Source organism: Periplaneta americana, chromosome 1 (genome assembly GCF_040183065.1).
Source record: "Periplaneta americana isolate PAMFEO1 chromosome 1, P.americana_PAMFEO1_priV1, whole genome shotgun sequence".
In the NCBI taxonomy this organism is placed as follows: Eukaryota; Metazoa; Arthropoda; class Insecta; order Blattodea; family Blattidae; genus Periplaneta; species Periplaneta americana.
In genome coordinates, this window is record NC_091117.1 from 213102418 (window position 1) to 213117376 (window position 14959).

Below are 14959 nucleotides of genomic sequence, written 5' to 3' on the forward strand. Positions count from 1 at the left end.
TTGTAAATCAATTTCCAGGTTATATCAAAATTAGTTCATGTTATTCTCTAAATTATATCAAGGTCAATGACATTATTGTTCCTCGGAAAAAATCAATACTTTTGCGTTTGCGCACATGTCACAATTCACGAGTTATGCACAAAGTCACCTCCGATCTTCAGTGAGATGCGAATAAAATGAATACTTCTGAATAATTTCAAGGTAGAAATATGGTCGAGCATAAGAAGTCGTATGAAACTTGCCTATAATGGTAATTAAAACGCTTGTATGAAAATTATGAAACTCGCTTGCACTCATTTCATAAACAAACATACTCGCGTCTTAATTACTATCATTATAGGCTCGTTGCATAATGTACTATTATATAACTAGGAATGAATATGATATACCTTATGAATATATTGAGCACATTGAACAACAGAAATAACTGAATGACAGAATATTTACTGATGGATGTTTAAAAAACAAAGTGTTTGTTGTAAAGAACTTACATTGTACTCTGGACTGGATTTATAGTAATTACTATAATGGAAAACTCAGCACTTCCTACAGTCCATATATCACATTAAAATTGTAATTCTCAGAAACTCTTCGGTACCAATAACTTACATTACTAATTACAACAATAGATTAACTCGCAGATTAATTAAATTAGAAAGTTGATTGAACACTAAAACTAAAGAATGAACGGGATGTCTTACAAAATAGGTGTGTAAAACATTCATGTAGAATAAGTATGCAGGATATTATGAGGGGGGGGGGGAAGTGCTCTAATCTTGTACAAACAATTTTTGATCGAGATGGGTTCCTTGAGGTTAGTGATCAAATGGTTGTAATTATAGCTCTCGTTCTTCCTGTCTCTGCCATTTACCATATTGTCACCATTCATAACTTCATTCTTTCTTTTTCATCCCTTTTTCTCTTTGAACTGGACACCATTGCATGCAGAATGCCCATCACAGCATCCCTTTATCTACACTGTTTGCTTTGTCACGTTCATTCTTCTTAAGATGAGTTTGGACAAAAATCTTATAAATCTTAAACATTAACCAAAATGATCAGTGTTATAATAATTAGTGATAAACTTTGGTGCAAATGTACAGAACATTTCAATAAAATGCAGTGAAAGTGGTGTAGGTTTTAATTGCATTTAACTTTACGATTAAGATACTGACATGTCTGAAAACTAGTTACAGCTGTGTTTGAAATTTGCAGGTAGTATCAAAGGACCAAGTGGTGTTGTCAACATCTGGTCACTGCAAGATGGAAGTCTCTTGCAGACTAATACTGGAACAGGAGGTGTCCACTCATTGAGTTGGCTTGGTGAATCAGGATTAGCTGCTTGTTTTGGAAGATCAAAGGTGAGTTTAATATAAAGGTAGCAAGGAAATGTATTACTTTAACTCACATTTGCTCACTACGAACAAATTCTGTCAAAATTATGTTTTTCATACGAATAATAATATGTATTATAAGACTTTCTTGTGTTAAATTCTATCGTACCTGGTTTACATGTTTCAACTTATTATGGGTCATCCTCAGAACTGGTCATTGTTGGTCTTGGCGCCTCTTGTTTTGTTTCCTGTGAGGGTGTGTTTGTGTGGTGTAATGTGGAGTCAAAGAGTGCGTGTGTTCTGAAATTGAGTTGTGTGTTGAGAATTTCATTGGGGTGTGTTTTTGTGTGTCTGTAAATTTCATATTGTTCTAGTGCAGGCCTGCATGAGCGCGCGCGCTCCTTCGGAGCGGGAGAGCGGTGTTTACCGCTTGCTGAAACGGAGAGGAAGATACGTCAGAATGACATAGACTTGCTATAGGTAGAGGAGAAGGAAACTACCACTCAGTTATCTAGTGGAGTGCAGTGTGTAGGTCTATTCTCAGTAACTGTTTCACGTTGCTTACCTACTGCTAGAGTACAGTATGGAGGAATCTAAAAGACGTAACATAACATTTAACGATTTACAGCTCGAACTTATTGATCTTCAATGTGACCTAAGCGCTAAAGATCATTTGAATAATACTACTAGCCTGATTGAGTTTTACAAGACTAAACATTAGCAATAATATCCACGACTACACAGGCTGGCTGTGAAAATTATTGCTATGTTTGGCTCAACATTTATATTTGTGAGCAACTGTTTTCTATAATCAACTTTAATAAAGGCAGACATCGAACATCTGTAACTGATGTTTCATTACGATCAGTAGGCTACTGTTCCTTTCAGCTGCCAACAGCATAAAACCTCGTTTTGATGTATTGATAAATAAAAATATAACAAAATGATACATTTAAGTAGCTATAGAATTTCTATTACTTCTGTAAAATAAATATTTCTTTATTAATTAATAATAGTTCAAGATAGTTTTGCAAACACTGAACGCGAATTCATTTCATAAACACTCGTAATAGTACTTCCTTTTGTGTATATTTGTACGAGATCACCCCTTCTTTCAGTCCACCCTTATACAGAGCGCAGCTAATATCTGCATTCCGCTCATGAGCTGTGAGCCGGCTCGGAGAGCGCAAACCTTGTGCAAGCCTGTTCTTGTCTTTTGTGCTGGGTATGATGTGTTTTTATGTTGATTTGTGCGTATTTCGGTGTTGTTGGTTTAGGCATTCGTGGTTAAAGTGTATGTGGTATGATGTTTTTATGGTTTTTATCCATTCTGACCTCTATTTCTGTATTAAATGACTTGTATTGTCTTGCCACAAATTATGTTTCGTCAACTAGGAATGCATGTTGCTTATTCTACGTGACACACTGTTCCAGTGTTCTAGTAATGAGTAATGTCTTACATTGCAGGATGTCCGCATAACACATTTCGGTATGACAGAGATGGCAAAAACTCGCGTTCTAGCAGGGGCGAGGGCTTCGTTGCTCCGTCAAGGTGTTACAGGCCTGCACAATGCCCCCTGCCTGCGATCACTGCTGCTAGTACTGCCTACCCTCCTGCAAGAGCAGTATCAGTATGAGAAGCCCTTGGTTGTGAGTGGAGAGCAGCTGCTGCACAGCGGACACCTCAAGTGCTTGGCGGCGCTTGTTCTTGTGCTGCGACTTGACAAAGTGCTCTGCTACCAGCCTGTGCCTCCTAACCACGATGAACACTTCTCTGTTGGTAAGAAATGCTCATTCACGAACTATAGATTATTTGTAACTGAACATCAGTAAATAATTTCTACATAATAATATGTTGTACGAGTATAACACATGTATAGCATATTATATGCAATTAGACTGCTACGAACAATCAGCAAAAGATACCTAGAGAAGAATAAAGAAGTGTATATAGTATTTGTTGACTTAGAAAAGGCATTTGACAGAGTGGATTGGAATAAACTGACGGGGATGCTAAAGAAAATTTGTGTGGATGGGAAAAAGGGAGGAGGCTGTTCAGTAACTTTTATATGTAATGAGTCAAGGTCAGGATAGGAGAAGAAAATGTCAGAAAGAAACGAAGTAGGGAGAGGAGTACATCAAGGATGCCCTTTATCACCTACCCTATTGAACATCTACTTGAAGGATTTAGTGAAGAACTGTTTTCAGAACATGGGAGGAGTGATAGTAGGAGGAAGAAGAATAAAGTGCATAAGATTTGCTGATTATATGGCGTTGTTAGCAGAAGAGGAGATGATACCAAGGGATATGCTACTGGGCTAAATGACAGCTGTGAGCAGTATGGTATGAAGATAAATGCCTACAATACGAAGACCATAGTCATAGGAAATAAAAGTAAGAAGGTAAACTTGCGAATTCTAAATGAGGCAGTAGAGCAAGTGGACAGCTTCAAATACTTTATAAGCAGTAACATGAGCTGCTGTCAAGAAGTCAGAATGAGAAAAGCAATGGCAAAGGCAGCTTTTAATAGAAAGAACAATATTTTCTGCGGATCTCTGGAGAAAGAACTAAGGAAGAGATTAGTGAAGTGCTTATGTGAAGTGTAGCATCGTATGGAGCAGAAACATGAACATTACGACGAAATGAAGAGAAGCGACTAGAAGCATTTGAAATGTGGCTGTGGAGAAGGATGGAGCGTGTGAAATGGACAGACAGAATAAGAAACAAAGCTGTGTTGGAAAGAGTGGGTGAAGAAAATGCTGCTGAAACTGATCAGGAAGAGGGAAAGGAATTGGGTTGGGTCACTGGCTGAGAAGAAACTGCCTTGTGAAGGATGCACTGGAAGGAATGGTGAACAGGAGAAGAGTTCAGGACAGAAGAATATATCAGATGATAGATGACATTAAGATATATGGATCATATGCGGAGACTAAGAGGAAGGCAGAAAATAGGAAAGATTGGAGAATGCTGGGTTTGCAATGAAAGACCTGCCCTTGGGCAGAACACTATGAATGAATGAATGAATGAACGTATCATACAGGGTGAACCATAATTAATGTTATTAATTTCAATGGGTTATTCTTTGAAATATTTGAGACAGAAAGGTTTAGAACAATTTTGCTCGTTTTTGCTTCCTTTTGGAGAAAAAGATTGTTTTATATGAAACATTTCTTAACTTGTTTTTGGAAAGACATTGATTTAATTCTCAATATGCTCATTCCTTTTTAGAGAGCAGTGTATTATGGTAATAAATGATTGAAATAATTTTGGTTTTGTACTTTGAATGTGTAGAAATTTGATCCGAACAAATGTAACATTGTAAACAAAATAGTCCATTACTGTGGAGGAATGGTTAGCCTTCTTGGCCATGAAATGAATAGGCCCGGGTTCAGATCCTGGTTGAGACAAGTTACCTTGTTGGGATTTTTTCTTAGAGTTTTTCTCAACACTCAAAGAAAATTGCTGGGTAACTTTTGACATTGGACCTCAGACTAATTTCGCCTTCATTAGTATCATTCCATTATTCATCTTAATAGTTGCACTGTTTGTCCATAAATTACTAAAATAGTTCAGGCAGCCTCTTTTATTTATAGCATTAATACATAGTGAATCTTTCTCATCTTTGTTTAATTCTTTCATAATTTTGGGTAATCTTTATGTTGTCTTCCAGTGATATCTTGTTCTATTTCACTTACATAGTGATCTGGACTCTCACTTTTAATTTTTCTTACCTCTCGCTGATTTTCTTTCATAATCGATTTTTAAATTTACATAATTTGGTTTAGCTAAAGTTTTAAGGTAGGCTTTATCGAAGGTTTATGTATATAAATATTCTTTTTATAGTTCCAGAATGGCAGTGGTTACAAGTGTTTAGCGTTGGTGTGCATACAGCAGAAGCCCTTGTGAACAGATCAAAGTTACCACAGGAATTCTGTACACTTGTTCAAGAAGCAACAGCAGGTTTGTAATATCTAACATAAATTTCTTATGATAATGAACCCTATTTCGAATGGTTAAGGAGCTATAGCTATTTATTTGGTAAAAATAGACATTTCACTACTACCATACCATGCATAAGCAGTGTTTTTCGTCTGGAGAAAAAAGTTGTGCTGTTGATCGATCAAAACATTTAATCAATTAATCAATAGTCCTAGTTTGTATAATAACGCATGTTGTTAATTTTTAGAAGAGGAAGAAGAAAGCATGTCTGCCACTAATAACACATTATGGAGCCTGAAAGCAGATGAACAAATTATGAATTGGTCCACCCAGCAGCCTCATGACTGGCAGATTGGTGGAAAGTGCCATGCATACTTGTGGGGAAGTGGGAGACATGGACAACTTGGAGAAGCAGGTATGATGTTAAAGAAATTTTAACAGTGATTGATAGATAAGTGAATTTAATTTCATCCTGTCCAACACAAAAACAGACAATGAAAGAGAACAAACGTCCTTAGTGTGGCTCCTTTTTCAAAGGAACTAAAGCAGAGAATTTCTTGTGACTTTATGACACATACGAATAAAAGAACCCTTTTCCCGAATGATAGAATGACAGATAAAATTCGCCAGGCAGCTTTGTCATACCATGTTCTCTGCTTTGCTGACAGATGTCTCTTACTGAGTTACAAATGACTGTGCAGAATTACATATTGTAAAAGGCGCGTCTCCACTATTAAACATTTAACAACAAAATGTTAAATATAACATGTTGAATTTAACATGTATATGGACATTTCAAGTCTCAATTGACTTAACATGTTAACTAAGTATGTTGACTTTAACACTTTTAACATGTTGGCGTGTTTTCCAGCAGAAATGGAAAAATGTCAAGTCAATTCATTTGCTCGTACAGTTTCCATAGCAACAACTATAAGTTCCAATTTTGTGGCACGTATCTTGATCATTTTTATACTATCATTGGTTCTTGGTGTGTGGATGAAAGAAGATACATTAGAATAAAATTAATGCACTGATGGAAAGGCCTTGTTTGTGGGATGTTTCTGCAAAAGAATACACGGCAAAACTAAGAAGGCCGACTGTTTTAGAGAACTGGAATTATTATTTAACTGTTCTCGAGGATACAATAGAGAGTTTTCGCACTCTCATCGTACACTAAACATTAATGCTATTTGACGTCAGTAATGGTCGTATTTGGTGAAGTATGTTAACATTCGTAAAACTTCGGAAAGAATAATTATACGATATTACCCACTCCTTTAACACCTATCATGTCGTAGATCCTATGATAATCAATCATGCTGTAATTTTTTAATTGAGATGAAATGGCTGCTCTTAAATTGTGTATTTCTTTGGTGTAACAGGAAGTATTTTTGCAGCACTATATTAAAATCGTGTTCTGACATTCTCAGCAAGTTTTTGAATCCAAATTGTTACTGTATTCAACTTTAGCTCATTTAGAATGTATCCTGCATAGTGTCTTTTACTAAGATATTGCCGCATCCACATTCTCATTTTCTTCCTTGTCAAAGCCTTGTAACAAGCAATAGAGACAATGACAAAAGTCAGATCATCATCTGAGTCCATTGTCCAAGGTTTGAAAATAAAACACTATCTATATTAAAATCTCATAGACTGTTTATGGTGGACTACGCAAAGAAAGTCAAGTTTAACATGTTTAACAGTGTGGACAAAGTGTTAAATGAAATTAGCATTAACATGCTCAGTCAACATGTTGGGATGTTAACGGTAAACAATTGAACATTTAACATGCTGTTGTTAAATGTTCAATAGTGGAGACGAGCCTTAAGAGTGCAGAAACAGACAGGATAAAGTAGAAGATATGAAGACACTCCTAGCATTGCAATAGAATGTCGTTTGTCCAAGTCTGAATAGTAGATGATCCCTTGAATTTAATTAATAGATTAAAAAGTAATGATAAGTAAGATGCTATGCATGTAAATGCCTTTCTCTTGTTTTGCAGGCAGAAGCAGTCTAGCCCCAGTTGAAACTGAATCTTTCTCAGGAGCACAACAAATTGTCTGTGGACAAAATTGTACTTTCGTTATTCAAGCCAATGGGACAGTGTTAGCTTGTGGTGAAGGAAGTTATGGACGTCTTGGACAAGGAAATTCAGATGATCTCCATTCATTGAGCATTATTTCTTCTCTCCAGGGTAAGAAGAAAATTATATTGTCCTCTTATTCATATTAAGCTCATTTAATGACTATAATATTCAGAAAGATACTTACACGGATTAAAAAATAGCACCATAGTTGAAACATAAAAAGTTATCAGAAATACAACCATGACAGGGCACAATTGCAAGCCATACAGGGTGAATGTAATATGAATGTGCAGATTTTAACTGCTTATTCCTCGGATAGAGTAGGCCTATATCCAAAAGTTATAATACTGTATTAGTCCAAATGAATACTTCTCTCAGAAAAAAATAGTTTTCCCCTAAATATTAACACTTTTTTATTCGATAAGTGCTGTCCATATAATTCTGATTTTTATTCTTATCATTAGAGAAATTGATAAGGAATGATTTAGCCCTTTACAGTTTTTAAATAAAATGATGATTTTCTTGCAAATTAAGTAAAAATACAATAGACTCTTGGAACAGATACAGATATTGTTGAACTATTTTTTAAACATATTGTAAATTTTTTTCAACTCAACAACAATGTAATTTTATTATCTCAACAATAATTATCACTCTCTACAATTTAATTCTGCTCCCGTCAACATTGAGATTTGCTCTCCACACAGTAACACAGTATTCGTTATTGCACTCCACAGACGACAATGACAATTTACTTGGAATATTGAGAACAACAATGAACTGAATTTTAACTAATGTTCACAAAGCACTATTTACAAATCAGAACTGTCAGTTCTCAGTTCACAGTTCTTCTAGCTCAGTCACTCGAGTTCACAGTATCTCGAACCACAGACCTTCAGAGACAGTCCACTGTACTCGAACTCAGGTCCCTCCAACTGCGGTCCACTGCACTCGAACTCAGGTCTTCGGATGCTGACACAGTTGCAGACGCACACTCAAGTCGAACTCCGGTACACAAGACTGGCTTGCTTGCTCTTCTTACTTACTGAATAAACTGAAACTGCTGAAGTTCGCTCGCGTTTTTTCTTTTATAGCTAAACCATAGTTATGAGAAATTTCTACGGGTGTCCTCTCGAATTATCTGGATATTTCCACTTCGATGGACTCCTCTAGACGATTCGGGAGGGTCCGTCCCCCCTTCACTCCGCAAGTAGCAGCTGCGCGCGCAGCCTCCCCTCGCGCATCGCAGTAGTACACCGCCTCTGCCCTTCAGCATGCAGATGCTCCCCGTACCAGCGTTTTGTCTGCCGCACGCCCTGTCGGACGTGTGTTCGAACACCGTTGCAGCTGTCACAATATTCTCCACTGGAAATGAGACATGTACTGTAGAAGTCTGCCGGTATGTGTTGATTCCATGGTATGAGAAATGTCTCAGTTCGGGTGGGGAATATGTTGAAAATTATCTCAACAATTGCTGTATCTGTTCTAATAAATCTTTCCATGAAATTGTGTTTATTTATTTATTCATTCATTGATACTTGACTGATCATCCTGACTCAAGCATTCCCTGTAGGAATAAAATGGTGGTGGTGGCAGCAGCAATGAAGTTGGTGACAGTGGTTGTGAGGGAGGGAAATGGCGGCAGTGGTAGTGGTGTTGTGGGCAGCAGGAACAGTGGCAATATGATAGGAGGAGAAAAGGAACTGTTCCATAAAAATCTGCCCCAGTGACCATCTTTGTCCGCCAGTAATTTCACTAAGTTTCAGTGGAATCTGAACTGAGGTCTCTGGTATGGAGAGCCAACACACTACTATTCTGCTGATGGTGTGTCTTTATATGTTTGGATAGATGTTGATGATCACATTGTGACAACCATCCACATGTAAAACAGATCACATAATTGATATAACGTATTGCAGGATTTGTCATCACCGCTCTGGCAACTTCTTGTGGTTCAGACGGGCACAGCCTTGCATTAGCTGAAAGTGGTGAAGTGTTCTCATGGGGTGATGGAGACTATGGCAAACTGGGACATGGGAACAGTGACCGACAACGTCGACCTCGGCAGATAGAAGCATTACAAAGTGAAGAAGTAGTTCAGGTAATAAATCACTTTGAGGAAAGAGAAGAAAAACGCAAATAGTATTCCTATATTTTTAGACTATGTTGTTGTTGTTGTTTTCTAATGCCAGGCGTTTGACAATAAAGTCATTTGACCTCTTGCACTCCAATATTTTTCAAAGATATTATCATGACCAGCCACTGAAGCACAGATTTTGAGGTGTTCCGAATCCATTTCTTGGTTTGAGTTGCACAATGGGCAGTTAGGGGACTGATATATTCCAATTCTATGCAGGTGTTCGGCCAAACAATCATGGCCTGTTACCAATCTAAATGCAGCTACAGACGATTTTGGTGGTAAATCGGGAATTAACTGTGGATTATGATGCAGAGAGTTCCATTTTTTCCCTTGAGATTGTGTTATCAAATTTTGTTTGTTGAAGTCTAAGTATGTAGATTTAATAAATCTTTTAATCTTTTTAGACTATAGTGGACTTTATGTTGTCAGCAAACATCTGGATACAATAAGAAGATTGATCTTGTTGAAATGTGGCAAATAGTTTTTATTGATAGAGTGCATACCATGCTTGCCATTATATTTGAGGTTGGCAATAACAAACTCTGCTGAGGGTTTTTAAACACAATAAGAATTGTTAGCACAATTTCTATGGAAAGAAAAATAAAGTTATAATAAAGCCAGATATTTATAGCACATAAATGGGTTCTGCTATATTATAGTCAGATATTTGTAGCACATAAATGGGTTCTGTTTATAGCACATAAATGGGTTCTGCTATATTATAGTCAGATATTTATAGCACATAAATGGGTTCTGTTTATAGCACATAAATGGGTTCTGCTATATTATAGTCAGATATTTATAGCACATAAATGGGTTCTGTTTATAGCACATAAATGGGTTCTGCTATATTATAGTCAGATATTTATAGCACATAAATGGGTTCTGTTTATAGCACATAAATGGGTTCTGCTATATTATAGTCAGATATTTATAGCACATAAATGGGTTCTGCTATATTATAGTCAGATATTTATAGCACATAAATGGGTTCTGCTATATTATAGTCAGATATTTGTAGCACATAAATGGGTTCTGTTTATAGCACATAAATGGGTTCTGCTATATTATAGTCAGATATTTATAGCACATAAATGGGTTCTGCTATATTATAGTCAGATATTTATAGCACATAAATGGGTTCTGTTTATAGCACATAAATGGGTTCTGCTATATTATAGTCAGATATTTATAGCACATAAATGGGTTCTGTTTATAGCACATAAATGGGTTCTGCTATATTATAGTCAGATATTTATAGCACATAAATGGGTTCTGCTATATTATAGTCAGATATTTGTAGCACATAAATGGGTTCTGCTATATTATAGTCAGATATTTATAGCACATAAATGGGTTCTGCTATATTATAGTCAGATATTTATAGCACATCAGTCTTACTAATAAACAGTGTATAGTTTTTATTCGAGACTTATGCAGAGTTGGGACAGAAAACGTTACTAATAAACCTTGCATAAGCGATGGACGTATAAACAGTCTGTAACTATACAATGGGAATTGCTTTGCAGTAGTTATATACATGAAATCCCTTGTTTAAGCATAGTATATAGAGAAAAAATGGCCGCCCCTCTAACAGCTGTTCATATCGACTGTCTTTTTTTGATGATGGTTGTCTTGTAACCACAGAAGAACAAACCAAAGAGCACAGAATGATTAGAATAATATTGCTGTAGCTTGTACTCTTTGACCAAAATATAGTGTGGTAATCGATCAGAGCCAGTTGTACTATCGATACTTAACACGGCACACTAGAGCGCTCTACCGGATGCAATAGAGAACCTCAGATATTCTATTACCTTTCGTAATGAAGTAATGACGAAACTATGACGTAGCTGTGTAACAGTTATACTGTTATACACGACGTATGTAGTGATTATTAGTAAGGAATTTACACACGGCTAATAAACGAGTTACTCATTGTATAAGACAGTTAAACGTCTGTATATAGAGTTTTTATTAGTAAGACCGCATAAATATAAATGGGTTCTACAGTGACTGAGTGTGCCGATCACAGGAAATAGAAGCATTGGCCACAAGTACCAGCATGCTAGTCTTCCATCCAGATGGTTCGATCCCTGGCCAGGTCGTGATGAAATTTGTGATGGACAAAGCAGATATTGCAAATATACATCCATTTCCCTTTTATTCCACCAACACTCTTCACCTCCACCTCATTTCATCTATCATCTGCAAAAGTAAAAATAGGCTGGGGTGAAGTCTTTGGGCTATTACAGGTTCCTATGCTGATATAGGAAGGATTTGGGGCTCCAGGCGCTTGGGGCTTATCAGGCTATTTGTGTGCAGGTGGGATCTGACTATTGGGCTGAGGCAGGATAGTCCATCTCTTAGCATCAGCTGATCAGGAAGGTATCTATTATTAGAGAAAAATTCGTTCTGACACTGGAAATCGAACCCAGGACCTCTCAGCTTTGCACTCTGAGCGCTCTTTCTATCTGAGCTATGCCGAGACCCGATTCACGGTGCTGGCTGAACTCTCCTCCTTTGTATCGTCAATGCTTACTACCTGTACTTTAGACATAAAAAGGCAGTGTGACCCTACCTTTAGCTTTCTTTATTTCTGTAACTTGAAATTTTGCTCTGTTATCCAAGAAAGTGTAATTACTTACGTTTTTTACATCCTATTGTTATTAATAAGAAAATAGGTTGACGAGCATGGTAGTATACAGATTTTTGTCTTGAGACATACAAAGTAAGTAGTCACCAAGTTGGTTACAAAATATATTTGGTTGTGACAGGTGGCGTGTGGCTTCAAACACAGTGCAGTTGTGACTGCTGATGGAAAGCTGTTCACATTTGGAAATGGTGATTATGGTCGACTGGGTTTGGGTTCTACAGCAAACAAGAAACTACCAGAACGCGTGACGTCATTGGAAGGACACAGTATTGGACAGGTTGCATGTGGTCTGAATCACACCGTGTGTGTGTCAAGTGATGGAAACCTGGTTTGGGCATTTGGTGATGGAGACTATGGAAAATTGGGTCTTGGAAATACAGCTACGAAGTCAACACCTCAGGTAAAAAAATCACCATAACATTCATACATGGCTCAATGAAGAATTTATGTAATACTTCCTCCGCCATAATAACATTCAGATTATCTTTTAATTGGGGTTGTTACAAATTACTAAATCCATTTGACTAATAAACATTTGTCATCAGAGTGCAGGATAATTGAAACCAAAGTACCAAGAAACTTATGGGAATTCTAAGATATGGTACTAATACAGTACAATCTTGATTATCTGTTTTAATGGACAGGACATAGTGATTGTTAATCACAAAAGAAAAAGAAGATTATCCATGTTATTAATTTTAATGGACACTATCGAGGTCTATAGAGTTATTCAAAAGTAAGGAAAAATTATTATTATTGCTGTTATTATTATTATTATTATTATTATTATTATTATTATTATTATTATTATTATTATTATTATTATTATTTGAATTCATACCAGAAAATAATAGTTATTGTCTCTAAAAATGGGAATTGGCCTTATTGAGTCTTATCAGAGTGTGATTCTTATGGTTGTCCATGTAGTTTTCACATGCTTGCTCCTGGCATGTGATAACATTAAAAGCCGAGACTCACATGGAGAAATTATTAATATGTGGAATTAAAAAAAAATTGTAATAATAATTTTACAATTATAGTCGCGATATTGTTACTCCCAGCATGACTCCTCCTCTTTGCTTACACCTTAGGAAGTGAAGGCTCTATAAAATCTAGGTAGGTAGTATAGTTCGCCATTTTTGTTCTTTCGTTGCCGAGCTACCAGACAAGGAATCTATTTGCCACACCATTAATCATTATCATGTCGTAGCTCCTATGATAATAAATCAAATGCACTGTAATTGAGCAAATTATTTAGCAGCAAATAACGTCCTCATGTGCTTTCTGTGAATGCCAATGAAAGAGCTAAAATGACGGGCAATTATATTAAGTATTTATCGAGCCTTAGGAATTGCATAACGTCATCAGGAGCGAATCACAAGACGCACATGTTTAAGTGTAGCCAACCTGTAACGTGATTGGCTACCGGAAATAAGAGTGACAGGACTATAGTGTTGTTTTCTGATGAACATTTCTAGCACCTGCTGTAATGTAGTAAGTCAATTTTGTAATTGTAAAATTACTTGACGAAGCCGATTGTACCTTTGTGGTGATTAAAACTGATCTATTATGTGATTCTAGAAAGTTGAACAGCTTTGTGGAGTTGGAGTGAAGCGTCTTTGCTGTGGTACTCAGTTCACTGTGTTTCTAACACAAGATGGCCGTGTCTTCACTTGTGGAATGGATCGTCTAATTGGCCAGCCTGATTCCAGGGCTCGTGGTCATACCAAACCACAACAGGTTAGTGCCTATCTTGACGTTAGTAGTAAAAGAATGTAAGACCAATATTACATTAAATGTTTGTGTGAATAATGGTCAGCTTTCATTCTTACCTTACAAATTATTGGTACAATACCTAAATTTAACATTATTGTACTCATGTAAGAAAAGTGCCATTGCTGTTTCTCTCTGTTTGCATTTGAACAGACACAGTTTTTCACTAATAGATAGGGAGCGTTTAAATTAAACCCATAAAAATTCATTTTATCTTTGGTTATGCTTGAAAGTGAAAATTTATAAAAAGTACTCAAAATTTAAATATATATAGAAAATCAGCAGTTGCCACATTCCAACTTCACACAGGCCATGAATGCTTAGCACAGCAGCTATATGAAATGAGATGCATAAAAGACTCGATTTATGCAAAATATGCAACGAATTCTCAATAGAAAACACCTTCTTACTTTTCAAAACCTCAACAGAATAAAACGGCTACAATATGAAACTTCATATTTTGGATAGAAACAGGAAAAAGAAGTACAAACCAGCTCAGTCTTTTAACCATTGGTTAATGGTAACATTTTTTTAACAGCATATCTCCATAAAATCAGCATAAAATAATGAAAACATTGCAGTGCCTGCAATAACACTGAAACCGAAGTGCAAAGAATCACTTCATTCAATGCACAGCTAGAACACCGAACAATGGTCAATTTATATTTCTTTTTTATCCATCTGCAATATACAGGCATTTCTGCATGCTTTATCCAAATATAAAGGATTGTCAGTGATGTATGCTACATGGGAAGCCTATCTGCAGCAGCTCAAAAGCATTACCAAACTAGAAAACCTAATGACCAGCACATTAATGTTGTACTAGACTACGAAGCTATAAGAATCCATTGCTTGACAAAACTGCAAGTGAGCATAGATGAGGCTACAGGATCCGTGAAGCAATTAAGGCAACATCTTCGGCACCATGAATTTAAAACCTGGTGTGCATAACCCCAGAAAGGAATAGTAATATACGTTACAAGAGCGGTATGTTGACGTTTTCATGGTCGAGGAAAAGATTGAAAAAGCGA

At 36.5% G+C, this 14959-nt stretch overlaps 1 protein-coding gene across 3 annotated transcripts in view; it reads left to right on the top strand.

Annotated features, from left to right (window-relative positions):
• The window catches only part of LOC138707915 (probable E3 ubiquitin-protein ligase HERC1), a 178360-nt gene that overhangs the window by 141731 nt on the left and 21670 nt on the right, over positions 1 to 14959 (top strand). For all 3 annotated transcript variants that reach the window (XM_069837981.1, XM_069837962.1, XM_069837972.1), the window contains exons 56-63: positions 1216 to 1361; positions 2802 to 3114; positions 5178 to 5294; positions 5521 to 5688; positions 7276 to 7467; positions 9279 to 9460; positions 12277 to 12555; positions 13737 to 13895. In XM_069837981.1, coding sequence (XP_069694082.1) covers positions 1216 to 1361; positions 2802 to 3114; positions 5178 to 5294; positions 5521 to 5688; positions 7276 to 7467; positions 9279 to 9460; positions 12277 to 12555; positions 13737 to 13895 — 1556 coding nt within the window. The remainder of the gene's footprint in view (positions 1 to 1215; positions 1362 to 2801; positions 3115 to 5177; positions 5295 to 5520; positions 5689 to 7275; positions 7468 to 9278; positions 9461 to 12276; positions 12556 to 13736; positions 13896 to 14959) is intronic.